This window comes from Pieris rapae, chromosome 6 (genome assembly GCF_905147795.1).
Source record: "Pieris rapae chromosome 6, ilPieRapa1.1, whole genome shotgun sequence".
Lineage (NCBI taxonomy): Eukaryota > Metazoa > Arthropoda > Insecta > Lepidoptera > Pieridae > Pieris > Pieris rapae.
The window spans coordinates 6,945,620-6,964,895 of NC_059514.1; the positions used below are offsets into that span (position 1 = coordinate 6,945,620).

The following is a 19,276-nucleotide window of genomic DNA, read 5'->3' on the forward strand; positions in this document are numbered from 1 at the left end:
TAGTTGTGTTGTGAAAGACAGTAATGGCAAAGAACATGAAGGTATTGGCTTTTGTGTATTATATAATATATACTCACGAACAAAGCCGTCAGAAGGCTTCCCATTAGTTAGACAGACCCATTGAATGTGGAGATAAGGCGTTGGAGTTCTTGTGAAGATGGCACTTTGGAATTCAGAAATTATTAATATTTTTTTTCTATATTTAACTTTTGTTTCAAGTACCTCATATATAACTAAATCGAATTTATATCTTATTAGTAATTGTATGCAAGGTAATGAATTTGTATGATACCTCCATATGGCGTATATAAGATGTGTTTGGCACCAACGTTCAGACAAATGGTGCAAACTTAACGAAGTAATAAAATTAAATGCCTGCAAAGCCCATATAAAACACATAAAAGAGCCACTTTACTGTAAACAACTGTTTGTAACATCAGTCACTTCATGAATAGCCACGCCCATTTGTAAACGACCAATCAGGGCGTTCGTTTTAATAGGCCACGCCCAGAGTATGCGCTTGCGACGAAAGCTACGCTGAGCTTCTCAGTTTTCCTGTAACTCCCGTAAGGAAGTGACATGACGTCGTTGAATAGTGAACAGTCGACGAAGTTAAAGTTTAGTGTTGATAGTATATTAGGGAATAATGAAAGTACCCAAGTGTCGGAGGCGAGGCCGCAAGAGCCTCCGTGTTCAGGATGTGTGGCAGCCCTATACAGGTGTTGCAGAGACGAACCATTGCTTCAATTGCAATTGCCCTTACCATATGCACACTTGCATCCAGCTTTAAGACCTACTTCGGGTGCGTTTTGTATTTTTTTTTTGACGTCAAAAGCACAAAATATTACTCATAATATAGCAAACAAGTTTATAAATACAGATTTTTGGGTAAGTTACAACAGTTAAAACATGAATGTTCTATATTTTAAACGAAAAAGTCTAACTGTTTTACCCGACAAAAGAATCCAAAGTTGTTAATGATTCGGTATTTTTTTGAGTAACTTGATCGTTATATCCTTGTGCTCCACTGGTGGGAAACTTCAAAAAAACTTAATGAGATTCTTCTAGTTACACAAACTATAAAACTATATATACAATAATATATTGTATGTTAACTTGCTTAACACGTAAGGTGTTTGGGTGTTTACCAATGTAGATATAAAAAAAAATCAATAACTAACCATTCTCATTATTTGAATAAGGCTCCTTCAAGTTTCGCTCTTAAAAGCAGGCAATACGAAAAATAAGATGCTAGAGAGAAGAAGAGAGTTGGCTAGCTTACCTTTATTTAATTACAATTATCATTTTAAAAAATGTCACCTTTTCTAAATGTTAAAACCAGGACAAAGGTTAATAATTCATCTATTAGAGAAGCCAATTTTTATGTAAAGAAATAAATGCCGAAGTTGTATTACAAAAAACATTATTTTTTTCTTTTTGGATTTGAAAGCGGCGTCAAAGTTAAAGTCAAAATTTATTTATTCATATAGGTAACATAATGTACACTTATGAACGTCAAAAAGAAGAAATATTAAATGAATCTAATTTTACATTTACTGCCAGTTCTCAAATCAAGGACGTAGAACGGAAGAGAAGAACTGGCAATAAACTCTCCGCCACTCTTTTTTTTGCGTTGGTAATAACCAATTGAGCTTTCAGTTGCAGAAGATTGCACACAATTAAATCAGGAAAGTTAAGTCAATAAAATAAGAGTACACTGTTTAAAGATATTACATTACTTATTATAATTTTCAATTTTATTGTAATCTTTATAAAAAGTTCGCACATGTAACTGGGAAGTCACTGGCTGAAATAAAGTTTTCACTACGTCTGGAGCCATAGGAATAAGTATATATATTATCTTAGTGTGTTAAGTTGATGGCACTACATTTTCCTTATTACCCTTTTATACATCTTTGCTTTTGAATGTAATGAATACTATCAATTTTTTACAATGTGAAATGTTTCGTTTGATACGTTCCGATCATTATTATATTATATAATATATTAAATATTTTATACAATAATATGAATACTACATAAAAAATATTTTTTTAAGAAGTGACAGGTTCTTCGCAACCAATATGATTTTATAAAATAATATTATGTCAAAACCTGTTTGTAACAACCGAAACATCGAGGCCCTTCCCAATCTATGTACGTATATCAAGGGTGCTTGTAAATATTTAGTTGTAAAAAATTTTGGTGCCGATAGATGGCGCAGTATGTAATTACCTTGTTTCTAAATCGCGCTATTAGAATATGTTAGCTGTTGTATATATACTCTCAGTGATGTAAAGAAATCATACTTACCTGGCGTAGGAGACACCGTGATCAATAAGGCGGTTCTCCCAGAGCGAGACTTATCCATTGCACTGCGGATGAGTTGACCTCTGCGATTATCCCTAATGTGGATAACTCGGACGCGTAATTTTTGGTAGTGGGGACTGCGTACGCGCCGTCCCCCATATAAAATATTAATACCAAAAGCGATATAGGATGAAGCTCTTGACTTAGCAATTGGTTAGTAGTTAGTTACTCTTACTAGTTAGACTAGTAGAGGTGACATTAGACAGCCATATCAGTTTATTCAGTTCCGTGTTCATAATTCATATGATCTATATTGTGCACCCGTAGTTGTGCCGGTGCGAAAGATGCAGAATAAAATAAGGAATAATATGTAAATCTATTATTATAGTTTACCGATTACCACTTCCGTCGCCTCCACATTCCTCTACACCCCGATGTGACGTCACCTCTACGGGCAAAAGAAAACGATCGTGGTCACGCGCTGTGTTCAGCAATCTTCAGAGAAAAGGACTTGAGAGGAGATTTCAAATACAAAAATATATAACAAAGCCTGATAGGCGACAGTTAGCAGCTACACTTGGATTAACTGATGCTCAGGTAGTAGAAGCCATAAATAAAACAACCTTTCTGGTTAATGTCTAAATCTTTAAAACATATACATATTTGAATGAAAGCTACTATTGTATACTAGTTATATATAATATCTAGTTATTGTCGACTTGCCGACAAATTATTTATATCTTTAAATTCAATTACCTATGTATAGCTTTCTTGCTATAGTATCTTACTGTCTTTATTCCTCGAAGACGTGGAATCTATATCAAACTTTAACTAATTATAGACACATACTTTCCAGATTAATTAAATAAGTTAAAATTAAATCGCGCACTAACATTAGGTACTCGTTGCAGGTAAAAGTCTGGTTTCAAAATCGACGCATGAAATGGCGACATACGAAAGAAGGCCGTGCTGGCCTTAACTCTGTGGGCAGCGGGCGAGATCCAGATTCCGCATCTCAGGAGGACAATGAAGATATCGATGTAGATACTCTTAGTGATTAGGGAGATTTTTATACTTGTCGTTTTCCTGTAGCTTCCTAAACACCAGTTACTACAGGACAGAAGACTTATATTTAAATTTTATTGTATATGAACTATTTTCAATTGCAATTTCAAATAACTTTTATTTAGTATTATAATGTAATTGTGATAAAAGTTTTATTTTTTTATACCTACATTAAATCACATTTTTGTGAATTCCAATCAAATTCAAGTTGATGTCAGTGCATCTGATGAAACTGTTGATAATAAATTGAATGTTTATGAGTTACTAAGTAGATAAATAATTTGGTACATTTTAATCTTTTCATAGGTAAATATTATTCCGTTAAAAATAATTTTAAATGTAAGATAAAGTAAATAAGTAGGAATATGTGTAAAACAAAACAATCATATACACTACAATACAGGTCAATATAGCGGTCATTAACATTTTTAACCACCGAAATCTCATAATTGTAGAATTTATTTACGGGAAGTGAGTTCTTTTTAAGTGGCCAATCGGACTTTTGCAGCGTGATGTTTAAAAAGTTTAAATTTAAGTTATTTTCTTAGTTATAAAAATCTACACCTGTATCTTTTTCATAATATCCACTAGATTGGTACTGACTAGTAGTAGAAAAAATAAATCCTTAACCGAAAAGTGCATTTGATAAGGATTCTTCCTTTCGGATAAAACCTGGAATTTATCCTGCTTATGTGTGTAAGAAACGATGCAGCAGGGATCAGCCCAAACAGTTTTTCAGAACACTTTCTATAATACACTTGGTAAATTATGCATAGAGACGCTATGTCCCTACGTAGAGAGTAGCTAGCCGGTCAGTTTTAACTTGGAGATTAACAATCCAATCAGAATAAGGAAGAATTAATAACATTTTCAATATTTATGAATACTTATATTAACTCTATTAAATCATTGAAAAGGATTTTTATACTTACCGATAATATTAAAACAACTTATAACTCCTTAATCTGTATTTCATAATTGACAAATATGTTATGTATGTTAGCAGCAGCAACACATTTTAGCAACTATTTATAAGTTTTAATATATTTACACAAATATTGACAATTTTATTAGATATAATATTTTAACTATATATAAAATTAATTCAGCTAAATATTACCCACATACATTTTTCGACATTTTTTGATACTTAACTGAATCTAAGTTGTAGAGAATTTTAATGCTTTGAACACTACAAATGTTTGTTTTCCTCAAAATGTAAAGAATATAACAACAACTATTTTTGAAGCAACAAGAATGAGAATAGCTATTTATTTTTATTTATGGAATTAAATTAAAACTGAATCAATGCTGCCGTGAATATGAATAAATAAGATTACCTTACAAAAGTAGCAGGCATAAAAACTCGGAATAGTCTAATTAAATACATCAAAATTAACCAAATGATGCAAGGTTACACATAAAAAAATTATGGGTTCAATGCCATAAAATCTTTAGTTTTCAATGTTTTGCTTTTACTAAAAAAATCATTCACTCTGTACATATACGCAATATATTGTAATTCATATATGTACTTAAAAATTCATTTTAAAAAATAATATTTTTTCATAAAAACCGTCTGAACATTTTATTAGATGTCTTAACTTATTATGAGTTATACATTTACAAGAGCAGTAACATCAACGTATACGTGCGTGCACGTACTTAACGTATTCATTCAATAGTCCACCAACTTCACTTTTCTCCCGTCTGAGTCATCTCTCCCTGAAGGTCCATCTTCATGTCTTTGTCCTCTGTAATCTTTGCGGCCCCTGAAAACCCTACAAAAGTTAAAGGATTTTTTTAGTAGCTGTCACGCCAGGATTCAATTATTAGTTCTGGTGTATTGAAAAAAAATGCTACTTAAAAGCCCAACTATAAGCCGGTGACAACAAAACCTTCGTGGCTGTCCTATACGGGCTGTCTATAATGGTGGTAAAATAATAATTTTACTACGACGACATCATATAAAGGCCCTAAGACTCCTTGTGTTAAAAAGTAAAAGTTATCGCTTCGATTGCTTTATGCAATCAAACAAACAAAAATTTCTTTATTCGTATAGGTAAACAAGTACACTTATGAACGTCCAAAAATTAATTGTAAATTTACATTTAATGCCTTCTTAAATCAAGGGCGTAGAACGGAAGAGACGAACCACTCTTTTTAATCGTTTTTTTTACACAATGTTTGTAAGGAGCTGCAACCATTACACCATGTTCCATATGATATCTTGAGTAATAAAGAATAATAAAATAAAAACAAAGATTTGTCCTCTATCTTGTCGCTTTAAGATGATCGTGCCGAGTCATCCAGTGACAAAATTGCGTTTTAATTAGATGTTGAATGCTTTTCGATAAAGTGGGTATTATGTTCGTTAATTTTTATTTAGTACTAATTCTGAAGGTAATAACATAACTCAATACAACCGATTTAATGTCAATATAACGTTAAAAATTATTATTTTACTGAAATATTAGCATTTTTAATGTATGTACCTCGTTTGATGTTTTTAATTTAATCGTAATAATTATTATTATATTATTATAATTTTATAGGGAAATTCATTTTGGAATATTAATAAACCTGTAGCCGGTATTCTGTTACTTTTGATAGCGATATCGATCTCCACATTTTTACATGCAATTTTAACCAGACTTAGCACGTATGACACCCTTACGTACAGTATACGTAACTTTTGTATACGCACCTATTATCCCGTCTTTGCCTGTATTCCTCTTCGTGGCGTCGCCTATCAACTTCTTGGTACTTCTGCCTGTACGGAGACACTTCGTCTGACTCCCAGACTTGAATGCGTTTCTCAGGAGTTTTGCTCTTGGACTTACTTCGCTCTTTTGGCGATGGTGATTTTCTGTCAAAAAACATTTCATATTATGTCACATTAATTTCTGCAACGTATAGAAACTAAACAGAAATACAGATTTATTCATTATTTTTTTGGATACACACACATAATTTAATGTAACGTTGGAACACAAATCGGTCACAGAATCGTTGACATCATATAATATTAAAATTATTAATAAAAAAAATTTTGAATGAATTAATAATTTCATTACATTGAAAGATCATCAAACAAAGTATGTTATTTGGTTTTATAAAGTAGGTACAGAGTGCAGTAAGTAAGTGCATTGCCGGCATTTTCAAATGACAAATATCGAGGTACAATAATTATAAATTATATTTTTGTACAAATAAAATATTACCTGGGCGATGATCCACTTCGACTTCTTTCGGAGTCGTCTTCGCTCGATCGACGACTCTGTTGGTGTCGCATTTCGCGTTGTCTGGAATATAAAATCAATATATACAAACGATCTTCGAAAAACCGAAAAAAAATCAAAGGAGTATAAGAAGTATCAATTAGACTTGTAATATTATTAATTTTAAAAAATGTGAAAAATTATGAAACTAAAAAACTTTAACGAAAAAATGTAATTTAGAAAAATTAAACATACTTGAAATACCTGTCAATATTATTTATGATTATGTCAAAAAAAGCGTTACTAAATCGATTTTGATGAATCTTTGATAGTTCCCTATACTATAATATAGGTATATAATTCAAATCAAACAGAGGATCATCTCTGATTTTTTAATATAAATTTGTAAATAAAGACATTTACGAAATATATTTATAGCTGGGAAGCCTAAATAGACCATACTCAAATGTCAACCAATGCCAATAACTTCACATCCAAAGAGGTAATCTATTTCTCGAAACCGGTTAAAATTAATGACTACCGGTTTAAACCGGTTAGATTAATATTACTGACTTCCTTCGTAGCTTAATAGCGAGTTCCCGCATCTCTTCATCTCGTCGTGCCTGCCTCCTGCTTTCCCGTTCCAGACGTTCCGCTTCCAGGCGCTTGTCCGCACGCACTATAATAAGAAACATTAAAAATGGTAAAAAGACTGAATGGTGGACGATAGTTTTGCAAAAAAAAAATCTGCCTATGTTGTGTCTGTGGTTTTCAACTTAAAATAAAAATATAGAAAATTTAATGTAAGACGCCAATTTATCGCTGAGGCCTAACGCACCGAGATAAATTTTATATACTTACCTTAACTTATTCTGTTGTAAGTCAAAATATACATATATTATCAATAATAATAATAATTTAAACTTACATTGTCTCGAGAGCTGCGCTTGCATTTTTCGTTTCAGCCGTTCTTTCATTGTCAGCGCCTCACGCGATGTTCCCTGGAAAATATAGACCATTGCTTAGTTCTAGTTTAAGTCTTTAAAGGTCCACGATATGAGACAAAACAGATAATATACATAAAAACCGTGTGATCATCACAAATAATTGACGGACTATTCCGCCTATTATGTATTACTATTAGGTAAGTAAGGATGGAAAAGCCCCATTTTTTCAATAAATGGACATTTTATTTACGAAACCTAAACATTAAATACATATTATAATACAATGTAATTAAACTTATTTTTTTAATATAAATTGTCATCTAACAAGTGTCATCTTAATTAGCTGTCACAATTTCAGTTACCTTTACCTTTTCCTAAAAAAATTAGATCAAAAATCTTCCAACTACTTTTAACTATTCTGTAGTGTAACGGTACTCATATACTATATGAAGTCGAATAATTCATTTAGTATGATGCTTTTTTTAATTAGTTGAAGTTCATTATTTAAAAATGACTTGTTGTACAGCGTGAAATGGACAAAAAAAATCAAGTCAAAATGTGGGTGAATCTGAACTGAGTGGCGTAATTAACAATATATTTTTTTAAATAACAGCATAATATGTCACGTAAACCGCCATTTGTAACGAAAGCATTTTTTGGGTTTCTTACCGAAACTTAAACATATTGAGTACCTAATCATAAAAAAACCTTTGATAACAACAATGTTTTTTATTTCAAATTAAGAACATAAATTTATATCAATCGGTTGTCATTGTCAACTGTCATCGAACAAGTGTCAACAATCATCTGTCACAATTTGAGCTGAGATCCGCAATAAGCTACGCCAATGAGGAAAAACTTTTGCTTTATCGAGTACAAATCTTGATTCTTTAATATAATTAAAATCTAATGTAAAACTAATGATATTTGCAGCTTTTGGTAGGCATTTTGCTCTTTCGATGAAGCCAAAGTTATTTTGGACATTTTTGTTATTTTACTGAAGTCTTATTTGAGGTTAAAGGTAAAGCGAGCTTAACAAAGTTTTAGTATAAAAATAACAATTAGAATTCTTCGGACTTTAAGATATGTAGTTGATTCTATGACAAGTTTAAAAGTACGCCTGTTATCGCACGATGTATTATTATGTGATTAGTATTTAAAATTGTAGAAGTTTTTTAAAATCAAAATATAATGTCACAATTTAAGTTTTTTTGAAAGAAATATTTTATATTTTCTAGTAAAAACACGTTATATGAGTTAATTCAATTTTAAAAATTTTGCACCCTTGCCAATATTACCTTAGCAAAATCAATAGTTCTCCTTTAAAATCGTCGTCTACAAAACTGAAAGGTACTAAGCGTTAATAAATAAAATGATTCTTACTGACTTTGGAGCTGGATCCAGTTAATCGTAACTGATTCTGGTTTGCCTGTGATTTATTGCTGACTGAAGATCTGGAAGGAAATTAAAAAAATAAACATGTTTTTCTATGAAAATAAGAACAGTGCGATCGATTTTTGGTTCTAAGATGACAGTTAGTTAATTTCTCCGCACAAGTTCATAGGCACTACAAACTTCACACGGGTAGATTTTACATGCCTTAGACCTCTACATTACAAACCAGTACAACTATGACGAACGCATTACCTTTAGAATATGACAGTCATTTTTACAATAAAACCTTAAAAACATATTTAATTATTTGAGAAAAATTATAAGAACAGATTGTACATTGTACCAACTGCTACTTCAATGAAGATTCTCAGGTCTAACTCAATTCAAGCAAAGCATAAATTAATTATTTAAACGAAAAAGGCAAAAAGATACATATATGTATTAAAAATAACTTACTTATAATTATGATCTGAAGTGCTAGAATCAGAGTCGATCGAGAGTTCACTCGAAGATTTGTCTTCTTTGCGACGCCCGTAGTAACGCGGCACGGCTTTTGGCTCGCACTTACTGTTACCATACAATAATTGTATATTTTTTAATTATCACTTACATTTTAATATCATTAATAAAACCTATTTTATACTACTAGAACAGTTTAATAAAATATGTAAGGATTAATTATATTTCTAGAAAATTCGTTCAAATTTACAACGTCACTGTGTGCTTTTCAAGGAAACGATGTATTTTTGCAACCATTTTCACTTCGTCTCACCCACAGTGGCGTATCTACCTCGGGTGGCACCCGATGCGGAAGTTGGTCGTAACCCCATCCAAAGTAAAAAGCAATTGATTTTATATGATAAATTACATGCATCATTTATAAAAAGATCGCGAGTATGGGGCGGGGAATCTCCCACGAAACAGCGTCAGGCTCCTTTTCGGGAATTCCGAATTCTACAAAGAGCTGAGCTAGTGCTAGTGGAGAAATCCCTGAAAAGGAAATTTTTATGCTAGCGATTTATTTATTTTATGTTTGTAATTTACAATATAATACGTTCTTAAAGTTGAGCCCCCCCTTGCTACGCCACTGCTCATCCCTACTCTATACACCTTACCTTTCATATGACATCGACCTGGATCTATTTCGTTTCCCATTTCCACCGTAGCTGTAATTAAGAAAATATAAACTTCCATGAATTTGACTATATGACTTATTATGTTTTTTATTTCTTCATTACATTCGTGCTGAGGTTTGAAACATTATGTATTAGATCATATAAGAAATTCGGTTTTAAATAAAAAAACAACGTGAATGTGTAAACGAAATATAAAATACAAACTTAGAACGGCTACGCGACCGTCTCCCGTAACTCCTAGATCTAGACCTTCGATAAGACGAATTAGACCTTGATCTGGATCGGGACCTTGAAGTAGACCTTGACTTGGATCTGGACCTGGACTTAGACCTGGATCTTGAATAAGACTTAGACCTCGAGCGGGAAATCGAGTCCCTGAACCGCGGTCCCATTACAGGTCTGGGTTTATCACGGGATCTTGACCTGTTGAAAAATTAATATATTTATAATTTACAGCTGTTAAACAGACTCCAATACCCATCAACATTATTGACCTGGATTACGTCCCCAATTTTGATCATTCTGAGATCATTAAGTTGGTGGGAATATTGAACAAAAACTAAAAGATCTATTAAGATTATATTTCCTAGATTTTTTTTGATTCAGTATTGGAGACTAAAAATTAGAAAAATTTCAAATCTTTTTAACTAAAAAAACACTAAAACATGTCTTCTAAAACGTACCTGGATCTTCGCTTTCTCACGATTTCTGAATAGAGCATATTCCTCTTAAGATTCTTCTTTAGTTTCTCAGCATAGAGAGGCTTTGGAGGCGGTGCTGTAAAATGTTGTTTCAAATATAAGCAGTGGGTAATATGTAATGTAGGGGATCTTAAATAGTATCATATAATCTTAAAATTATATATATTTATTTATTTATTAAGTCTACAACATCATACATATACGAAATCTACTGATAATTTTATAAATTCTTCTATCTTATATAATTATACGACAATATATGTAAACATAAGTTTTGCTAAAAATAGTAATAAAAAAAAAATACAATTAAAAACATAAACAAGATAAGACAATTACACAATAAAATAAAATATATATATAACTTTGCTGATTTTTCACACTTTACTTAAATAGGATTTGGAAGTTTAATTACGGTTATGGAACAGTTTTCCTGCAAAAAAGTGTATCAGTTTGCAGTAGTAAAAGGTATATAATACGAGTTAAACGAATGCAGACAAAGTTTACATCAACATTTTTATTTATTTATTGTATTTTAGGAATATTTACAGTATTTTATTATATAAATTATGAATAAAATAAAATAAAAACAGTACCAATTACAAATCTCCACCTATAGATAAACCATAAATACCTTAGGGAGATAGGAAGAATAAAAGTAACAATGATGGATTTATAAAACTAAGAAACAATCTGTGTATGAAACTTACGTGGTTTATCTTCATCATCAGGCCCAAACGAGGTGATGAACTCAATATTCTCTACCTCAGGAGACGGCGATCGTGTATTTGAACGCACAGGCGACGCTTCTTTTGACTTCTCAGCCGGCGCTGCATAACTCGGTGGACTTGTTGGTAATGGTGGCAGTCTTTTATCCCTGGTATAGCCAAAACATATAAAATTTGATTGTCTCGCTTAAAGAATGTTTCAGCATGTATTTAGTATTTAAGCCAAACGCAACAGTGGTGAAATATTTTCAATATTATCTGAGACATTACCGATTTGACAAAATTATAATTAATTACTTAAAACCAATTGCAATAAAAAAAATTTAAGTGCATATATTTAATGTTTTGATCTAGTTTACTATCATTTATTATTATTGGATTTCATTTTTCCTTTACATTTTTAATGATTTCTTTAAATGTTGTACACACTTGATATGCACAAGCATACATGTTATTTTTTTTTGTATGTTGTGTGTCCTCCGTAACTATAAAAGTAAGTATGTGTTTCTCTTGTGTGCCTTTTTAAAATAGATAATTATCGAACCACTCCTCCATTACTCCGGTTGTTTTAATATTAAGTCCTGTTGCGTAACGTATGCGAGCTTAGGACACACACTAAATTTTTTGTAATATTTCTTTATAATATCAACCAGTATAGTTTATTCTAAAATAATTATCATAGTAAATGGAAACTAGTTGCATGTGATTTGAGATGCTGTTGATCTATCGCAATCAAAACGCGAGTATTAGATTGTCATCACCAAATTAACGTCGATATAAGGATTTGACGACTAGATTTACCAAGCCAGGCCGGATCACAAAATAGTTAACACATTCGTATCCCTTGAATAAAAAATATTTAACTAAAACTACATACCGATGTGCGCGTCTCTCCCTGCGACTCTTTCTACCGGAGAACAACGCTTTTTCCTTCTCCTCTCGTAATAATTGCTTCTGATGTTCCGCTTCATCCGCGTCACCAGTAAGAAACGAGAAGAGATCACATCCAGTCATACCATATTGAGGTCCCACAGCATTTAACTCGTGAGCCTGGTGCGAAAAGTGATATCACATTGAACAAGATATTTTTATTTCCTTCCACTATTCAAGGTTTTCTTTTTTAAGAACGTAAAAAAGCCAATCACCATCTAAGTCAAACCTACTGCTTTCTTTTTCCTACTAAAATACACTGTACATTGTTGTATCCAAATAATAGTCGTAGGAAAAAAAAATTATACCTCTCATTATATCTTTTATTAAATTTTATCTCTTATATTATTGTAATTTTGTGTGTTTATGTGTGTGTGTTTTGTTAGCAATAAATAATATATCTATGTCTAAATTTATAAATTAAATGCATGTAATTAGAAATATTTACCTGAATGTTATGATCAAAAATCTGTCTTTTTATGAAGTATTTAATTGAAATATAACAAACAGGCTGTTACCTGTATTTTCGTTAAGTTTTCGTTGTAACTCATATTAGTGCAATACTATATTAATAAATATTAAGATAAAAAGAGATTCGTGGCGGGATCAGAGACACACCAATAAATATTAAGAATCTATAATTATTAATCCTTCACTAAGGTGGTCCCTTATAGATGTAATCCTTGCAAATTAGTATACACTAGTCAACTAGCAATAACAAAGAATGAATCAGTTATACTATAATGTTGAAGCTGATCTGTTTATCAATGAGTTTCAATATATAAAAAAGGCAATATAAGAATCATGTAAAAGATTTAATTATTTAATAAATATATGTATAAAAATTAATAATAAAAATAAATTATTTAAAATTTGCTTACCTGTGCAGCCTTCATTTTGTTGACATCAATGCTCAGATCAACATCAATGATCTCTAAATCGGATTCTTCATCAGAATCCTTACTTTCCATTAGTTCAGGGCCTGTAATATTACTTTGTGTAATAAAACACTCACAAAAACATACACTATTACTCAGAATCCTTGATTTTCAGTGGCATAACTAGAGCATCTGTCGAAAGCCTAAAATATTTGGCATCTACACTGTATTTTCTCTTATTGTTACACCACTGTTTTCTAAAAGGCTGAATCTACCGTTTGAGCAGGATGGTTGAGATCCGGGATCATTATAATTGTATCCGATTGCTACACCTGTCCCCTTTTTCTCATTTAATCGCTCCTTATGCATCTCTTTCTCCTCTATCGTGACACCAAACTGTTCTTCTATTGCTAGTTGCTGGAGGAACTTATCTTCACCTGAATGTAATATAATTAATTTTTAGTAGTGTTAGTAGAAAATAAATTAACAATTTGGTAAATTTGAAAAAAAAAGGAAATGTTAAATCATATAAGTATATGATTATATAATTAAAACCTATCTTTCATAAAAATACTTAAACTTCTATTTCATAGAACAAAATATTTTAAGTGTAGCCTCTAGTAACATCCCATTATGGTGTAATTGCAACGGAAATATTACAGCCACTTACTTATTCCAAGAAAAGTATTTTGTGCAAGGATTCTGTATCGTTCATAGTTACACTGCCTCTCCTCTTGACTAAGTTCTTCAGGAGGTATGTCTGGCACTTTGATGTCTGGCATATAATCAAGGTGTGCCCTAACATCAAATCTGTCAATCATATTGCTAGTGTCACCTTGCCAGGGCATCCTGAAAGATATATGGTTGAAAGTCATACAATATTGATGTGGTGATTTCAAAAAAAAAAACACCAATTGCTTACATGATAGCTGGCCCTTCTCCCGCTGCAGCAACAGCGGGATCCAAATGTATCTTACACACCCTTCCATGTAGTTGTAAAAATTGAGTCGGCTCCGCTTTCTAAAATGATTTTTACGAAGTTCTTTACTTGCTTGTTTGCTCATTGTGTGATTCTTAAAATTATTTTAAACTTGCAAATAATGTAATGAAAACAAACGGTCATTAAAACTGATATTTAATAAAGACTATTATAACATAAAAGGCTTACAATTTTTTCATAGAAATCTTTTCGTCGTTCAGCCCTCCGTCGATAATCCACTATTAAGCCGCGAATTAAACGCTCTTGTCTACGTGCTTCGTGCCACATTTCATGAACTATTTTAAATCAAATTGAAAACTAATTACGTGTTATTTTGATAATAACGCTTCCAAATATCTGTGAATTGAGAAATAAGATTATAATTTCACAAAACGAAAAAATGATTGCTGTTTAATGAATGAATTTAAGCGAATTGAGGGCCACAGACTATGGTCTATGACATAAAGACAATGAAGTTGTAGCGTGTCGTAGATACACGCTAAAAATGAGTTCTTTTCATTAGGGATGGCGATTCTTTACGAAAAAGATCGATTTTTAAATCGATTCGAATCGTAGTCTAATGAATCGATTCACGAAAAAATCGAGGCCTACAAAATCGATTCTTAAAAAATCGATCTTTTTTCAAGTTTGCGTTAACAATGTAAATTTGTATCAATTTTACTAAAAACAAGATTAATATTGCAATTAACGATATCTTATCAATAAAATCAGGGAATTCAAAAATAACAATTATTTTTATTACCGTATCAAACTATAAGATCAACTATAAAAAAAAATAAGTATTTATATACTGAATGTTTTTATTGATTGCAAAAAAGTAAAAAATAAGGTAAGAGTTAAAAGTTTAAATATTAAGCATTGGGAATTATAACTGGGAACTATAGTTCCCAGTGCTCAGTTTCCCTTAGTTTTTACGTCCTGGTGACAATATTTGCATGTGCCTCCGAAGTCTTTTTTAATAAAATGATTCCATAAATCACTTCTACCCGACATGCTGAAAAAATATATTTATTCCTCATTTATTATATGTATTCAACTTGATAAATAATGATATTTTTAGTAATTAGTCACTAGTTTCGAGTTATATTCAAAATCCTATTAGGATTAGTTAGCATAATTTCTTAATGAATTTAAAAGAATATTTTATATGAAAGAATAGTTAAACATTTTATAAAAAAGTAACCTTTATATAAAAATAGCACCAAATGTGAATCGATTAATTAAGATACGAATTGCTTTAAAAATTGATATTTTTCGGAAAGAATCGCCATCCCTAGCCTGGCGATTACTTGATTAAAATAAAATTAGAGTAAAAGCGATAGTTTATTTTTAAAATGATAATGGGAGCTTTACTATTTTTTCTGTAAACAAGATGAATAATTTGATGCTTTGACGTTAAATAGATAATTGGACATAAAGTAATCGTGAATGAAGTATGAACACTTCCATCAATAAGAATTCCACATATTACTTATTAGTTATTTCAATGCTGATTATTCCTGTGTAAAAGTAAATTTAAATGATAATCACAACTAACAGAACAAACTGAAAATAATAGCGTCAAAGTAAAAAATAAGAAGTGCTTTACTTATTTACTTACCTACTCTCAATTAGTTATTATTTCGCAACAAACACTACATGAAAATCTGATGAAAATCAATCATGAAAATACTTATATTACGCTAATAACAGTATTCATTAAACGACAACAACAAATGAATAATGCAATATCAATCGTCACAGATTATAAATACATAAAGTCAAAGACTACAAACGTAACTTTTTTATTAAAGAGAGGCGAGTAAAGGATACTAAACATACAGCCATCTCGCGAGTTTATGAGTAGTTAACTCTTTAACCGGCAGCACTCTTATAATTCAGGCGCATTCAACTAAATGCAAATAATTGTATGGTTTATACCAAAACAGAAAAAATCGAATGTCGATTTTCAAGGGTGATATAATATCGATTCAGTGAATCGACACAGTACTTCATATCGATTTAAAAAATCGATCTTTTCTGCTCGAAAAATCGATTCTTCGATTAATCGATCTCAGATCGCCATCCCTACTTTTCATGTAAGAAGTCCCGCGGTGATTTTTGGAACTAACCATTTTTAAACTGACTTACTAAAAATCTAGTGGTTTTTCGCTTATACGCGTTTTTAGCTATAACTTGGGAGTTGTTACTAAGATAAAAGAAGCAAAAATTATTATTCAAATTTTACAGAGTGCAAAGTTTATAGGGAATTACTCTAAGATAAAGGACTAAGATTTGGAAATATAAATTACCATGAGCAATGAGCTTGCTCTAAATGTGCTGAATTTAATATTTGATAACTGTATTAAGATTAAGTCTACCATACTACAAATATTTAAATTACTTATAACTGAACATTTCTTGTTCTAATATAAGTATTGTAGTCTGCATTTTGTCAGAAGTAAAAAAAATATATAATGACATTTAGTTTAATTTAAAATTTAAACATCATGGATAAAAACCTTAATTAACAGTATATAAAAATAATTCACTATAATCTTCTACATCAAAAAAAATTTCGTTCTCAAGTTGATTAGGTTTACAAATTGTTAACCATTCCATCATGTCTTCAGACATCTGCAAAGCACGCAAAGTTTCATCCATACTTCTATTTGATACTAAGTAACTTCCCTTTTTAATATACTTCTTAAAAAAATACCACATTTCTTTATGTTTTTCTGTGTCCACAAAAAAGTCTAATACATTTATTATTATAATATTTGAATTTTGAACAATATCACATCTTTCCAAGACATCTGAATTTACTATTTTTATTTTGGTTGGATCCATTGAGAACTTTTTTAACATTTTTTCTTGAATCTCACAACATTCTTTATTCATTTCTACACCAACAATTGAGGATGCATTTGAAAGATAATAAGCCTGCAAAATAAACAATAGGTATTGATCAAATTAATAAGATAATCATTAATAATTATAATTGGTGTGTTAAATACATATTTTACTTACACCATACAGAACTGCTCCTAATCTGGAGCCAACATCTAAAATTTGCTTCTCTTCTAAATCATTTGGCAAGAGTACATAAAATATATACATGAGAGCTTGTTTGGACATAGAATGTGAAATAAAAATCAGCTCCTGTAAGTAATACAAAATTCTCGTCAATTAATCATAATTACAAAAATTTGTTTAAATAATGTTAAGACATTTATCTATAGTCTTGTTATTGAAGTCTATACTATATAAACAGAATATTAAAAAGAATCCAATTTAAATTACTAATAAGGTTATCATTATATTTATTATGATACTACTAAAAGCAATATATTATCCAAGAACTTACATTAATACCCCTAGACATACAATCTGTGCAGTAAAACCGTGACAACTTTCCTGATTTAACTAATTTGTCTACTTCCTGGTCATCATAAAGAAACTCATCAACATGACATGTATTTTCTTTAGTACAATCAGCTTGATCCCCAACTATAGGTGGAATAATAACTTCGGAGGGCATTTCAGCTTTAAATGGAACTATCTTTTTCAGGCTATTTGCTATATTAGATAACTGTTTTTCTTTTTTTTGTAAAGACTTTTTTATATCTAAATCTGAAACACATGTTACATTTAATCTTTATGTATTATATTCATTAAATTGTACAGAAGAGAAGCTATTTAGATAACTTATTTAAATTTAATAACCTAAATGTTTGTACCTTTCTTGTAACGCTGAGATGAAATCCATGATTCAATATTTTGTAAATCTGCTTCATTCAAGTCTGAAAATAAATCCAAAATTTGGCTTTTTGTTCCTAGCACAGATTCGTCGGTCATTGTTAAATATTAAAACTGCAATTAATATAAATATAATATTTGGTATTTAAAACTCATAAATTTTTGTAATTTGTACTCATAAGTTGATCTATTTGTAACAAATGCTCAATTCTCTTTGAGTGAAAACAAAAAACAATTAATTTCCAATTAGGGATAAATATATCATTGAAAACAACAGAAACCCTAGTCTGATAGTCTCTACTCTCTACTCTCTACATTAAAAAATGCAAATATACTTGATAGTTCCATCTCAAGGAAAATAAAAATATGTAGTGGGCAATACTGGGGAGATTGGTTGAAATGAACTTAGTTCTATTTAATGTTTATTTATATCTTTAGTATGAATGAACATAGGAAATAATAATATAGGAAAATTATGTACTAATTTATTATATACAAAATACTTTATGTACTAATTTATTATATATGCTTTCAGTCATAAAAATAGCATAACGTAACACATTCAAAACAAGTAAACGATTTCAAGAACTTCACTTGATTTTTTTATTCCTCGTCAGATGATGAAGATAGAGATACAGGTACTTATTATAATCGCCAGCATTTCAATTATTATATCTTGCACAATAGAATCGTTTTGTAAAATTATCTGTTTTTATTCGAGGTGGCAGTGAGCAGATACATTTGTCGTCCTGTAGTTTAGACAACAATTTTGAATCAATTTTATCCACCAACGTTCATAATGATATACCTCAGTCGTGTAAATAAATCACATCCAATTTTTTTGCTCTACAGCTTCAGTTTTCGGTTAAACATGGTCTAAACGGTAGTGGTTTAAACAAAATGGTCCATACTCTTTGAATGGCATTTAACATATTCAAACTCCATCTGCTTGAATACAATTCTGTTAAAAAATAATAATAACACATATCATATTACTCAAACGATAGCTTAGTTATTATCATTATGTATCATATCAGTCTATATTATATACATCCCACGGTGGGGCACATTCCTCTTCTAACGAGTTAGAGTGAGAAGGATTTTGAATTAATATTTTTCTACATTCTTTTCACTAATATAAAGATTTGTCTTTATATTAGTGAAAAGAATGTAGAAAAATATCTTATATAAATATAATCTTATCTTCTTCACCTATTTATAAGCCATCTT

General features: G+C 30.7%; 3 protein-coding genes and 1 non-coding gene across 5 annotated transcripts; 2 read left to right on the top strand and 2 right to left on the bottom strand.

The window, feature by feature from the left end:
* Positions 1-562: 562 nt before the first annotated feature.
* LOC110991351 (H2.0-like homeobox protein) lies at positions 563-3,665 on the top strand. Its single transcript, XM_022256687.2, has 3 exons — positions 563-802; positions 2,699-2,907; positions 3,222-3,665. Exons 1-3 carry the CDS (start codon positions 580-582, stop codon positions 3,369-3,371), a joined length of 582 nt encoding a protein of 193 aa, XP_022112379.1. The 5' UTR covers positions 563-579; the 3' UTR covers positions 3,372-3,665.
* LOC123689308 lies at positions 2,306-2,467 on the top strand. Its single transcript, XR_006750311.1, has one exon. It is a non-coding gene; the product is annotated as a U1 spliceosomal RNA (small nuclear RNA).
* A 658-nt stretch (positions 3,666-4,323) lies between the features above and the next one.
* Positions 4,324-14,759, bottom strand: LOC110991369 (CLK4-associating serine/arginine rich protein). 2 transcript variants are annotated; one of them, XM_022256707.2, is made up of 17 exons: positions 14,477-14,759; positions 14,231-14,328; positions 13,979-14,157; positions 13,584-13,745; positions 13,312-13,412; positions 12,378-12,550; positions 11,483-11,649; positions 10,758-10,851; positions 10,279-10,497; positions 10,054-10,104; positions 9,395-9,505; positions 8,931-8,997; positions 7,525-7,597; positions 7,170-7,275; positions 6,600-6,680; positions 6,083-6,244; positions 4,324-5,147 (listed from the first exon to the last, which is right to left on the bottom strand). In XM_022256707.2, the coding sequence occupies exons 1-17, from the start codon at positions 14,573-14,575 to the stop codon at positions 5,054-5,056; spliced, it is 2,037 nt and encodes a 678-aa protein (XP_022112399.2). In that variant the 5' UTR covers positions 14,576-14,759; the 3' UTR covers positions 4,324-5,053. The 2 variants fall into 2 exon arrangements, with proteins under 2 accessions (XP_022112399.2, XP_022112398.2); XM_022256706.2 differs by having other exon boundaries at positions 4,325-5,156; positions 14,477-14,758.
* A 2,017-nt stretch (positions 14,760-16,776) lies between these two features.
* LOC110991345 lies at positions 16,777-18,154 on the bottom strand. Its single transcript, XM_022256681.2, has 4 exons — positions 18,028-18,154; positions 17,655-17,920; positions 17,318-17,449; positions 16,777-17,230 (listed from the first exon to the last, which is right to left on the bottom strand). Exons 1-4 carry the CDS (start codon positions 18,143-18,145, stop codon positions 16,811-16,813), a joined length of 936 nt encoding a protein of 311 aa, XP_022112373.2. The 5' UTR covers positions 18,146-18,154; the 3' UTR covers positions 16,777-16,810.
* Positions 18,155-19,276: the final 1,122 nt, after the last annotated feature.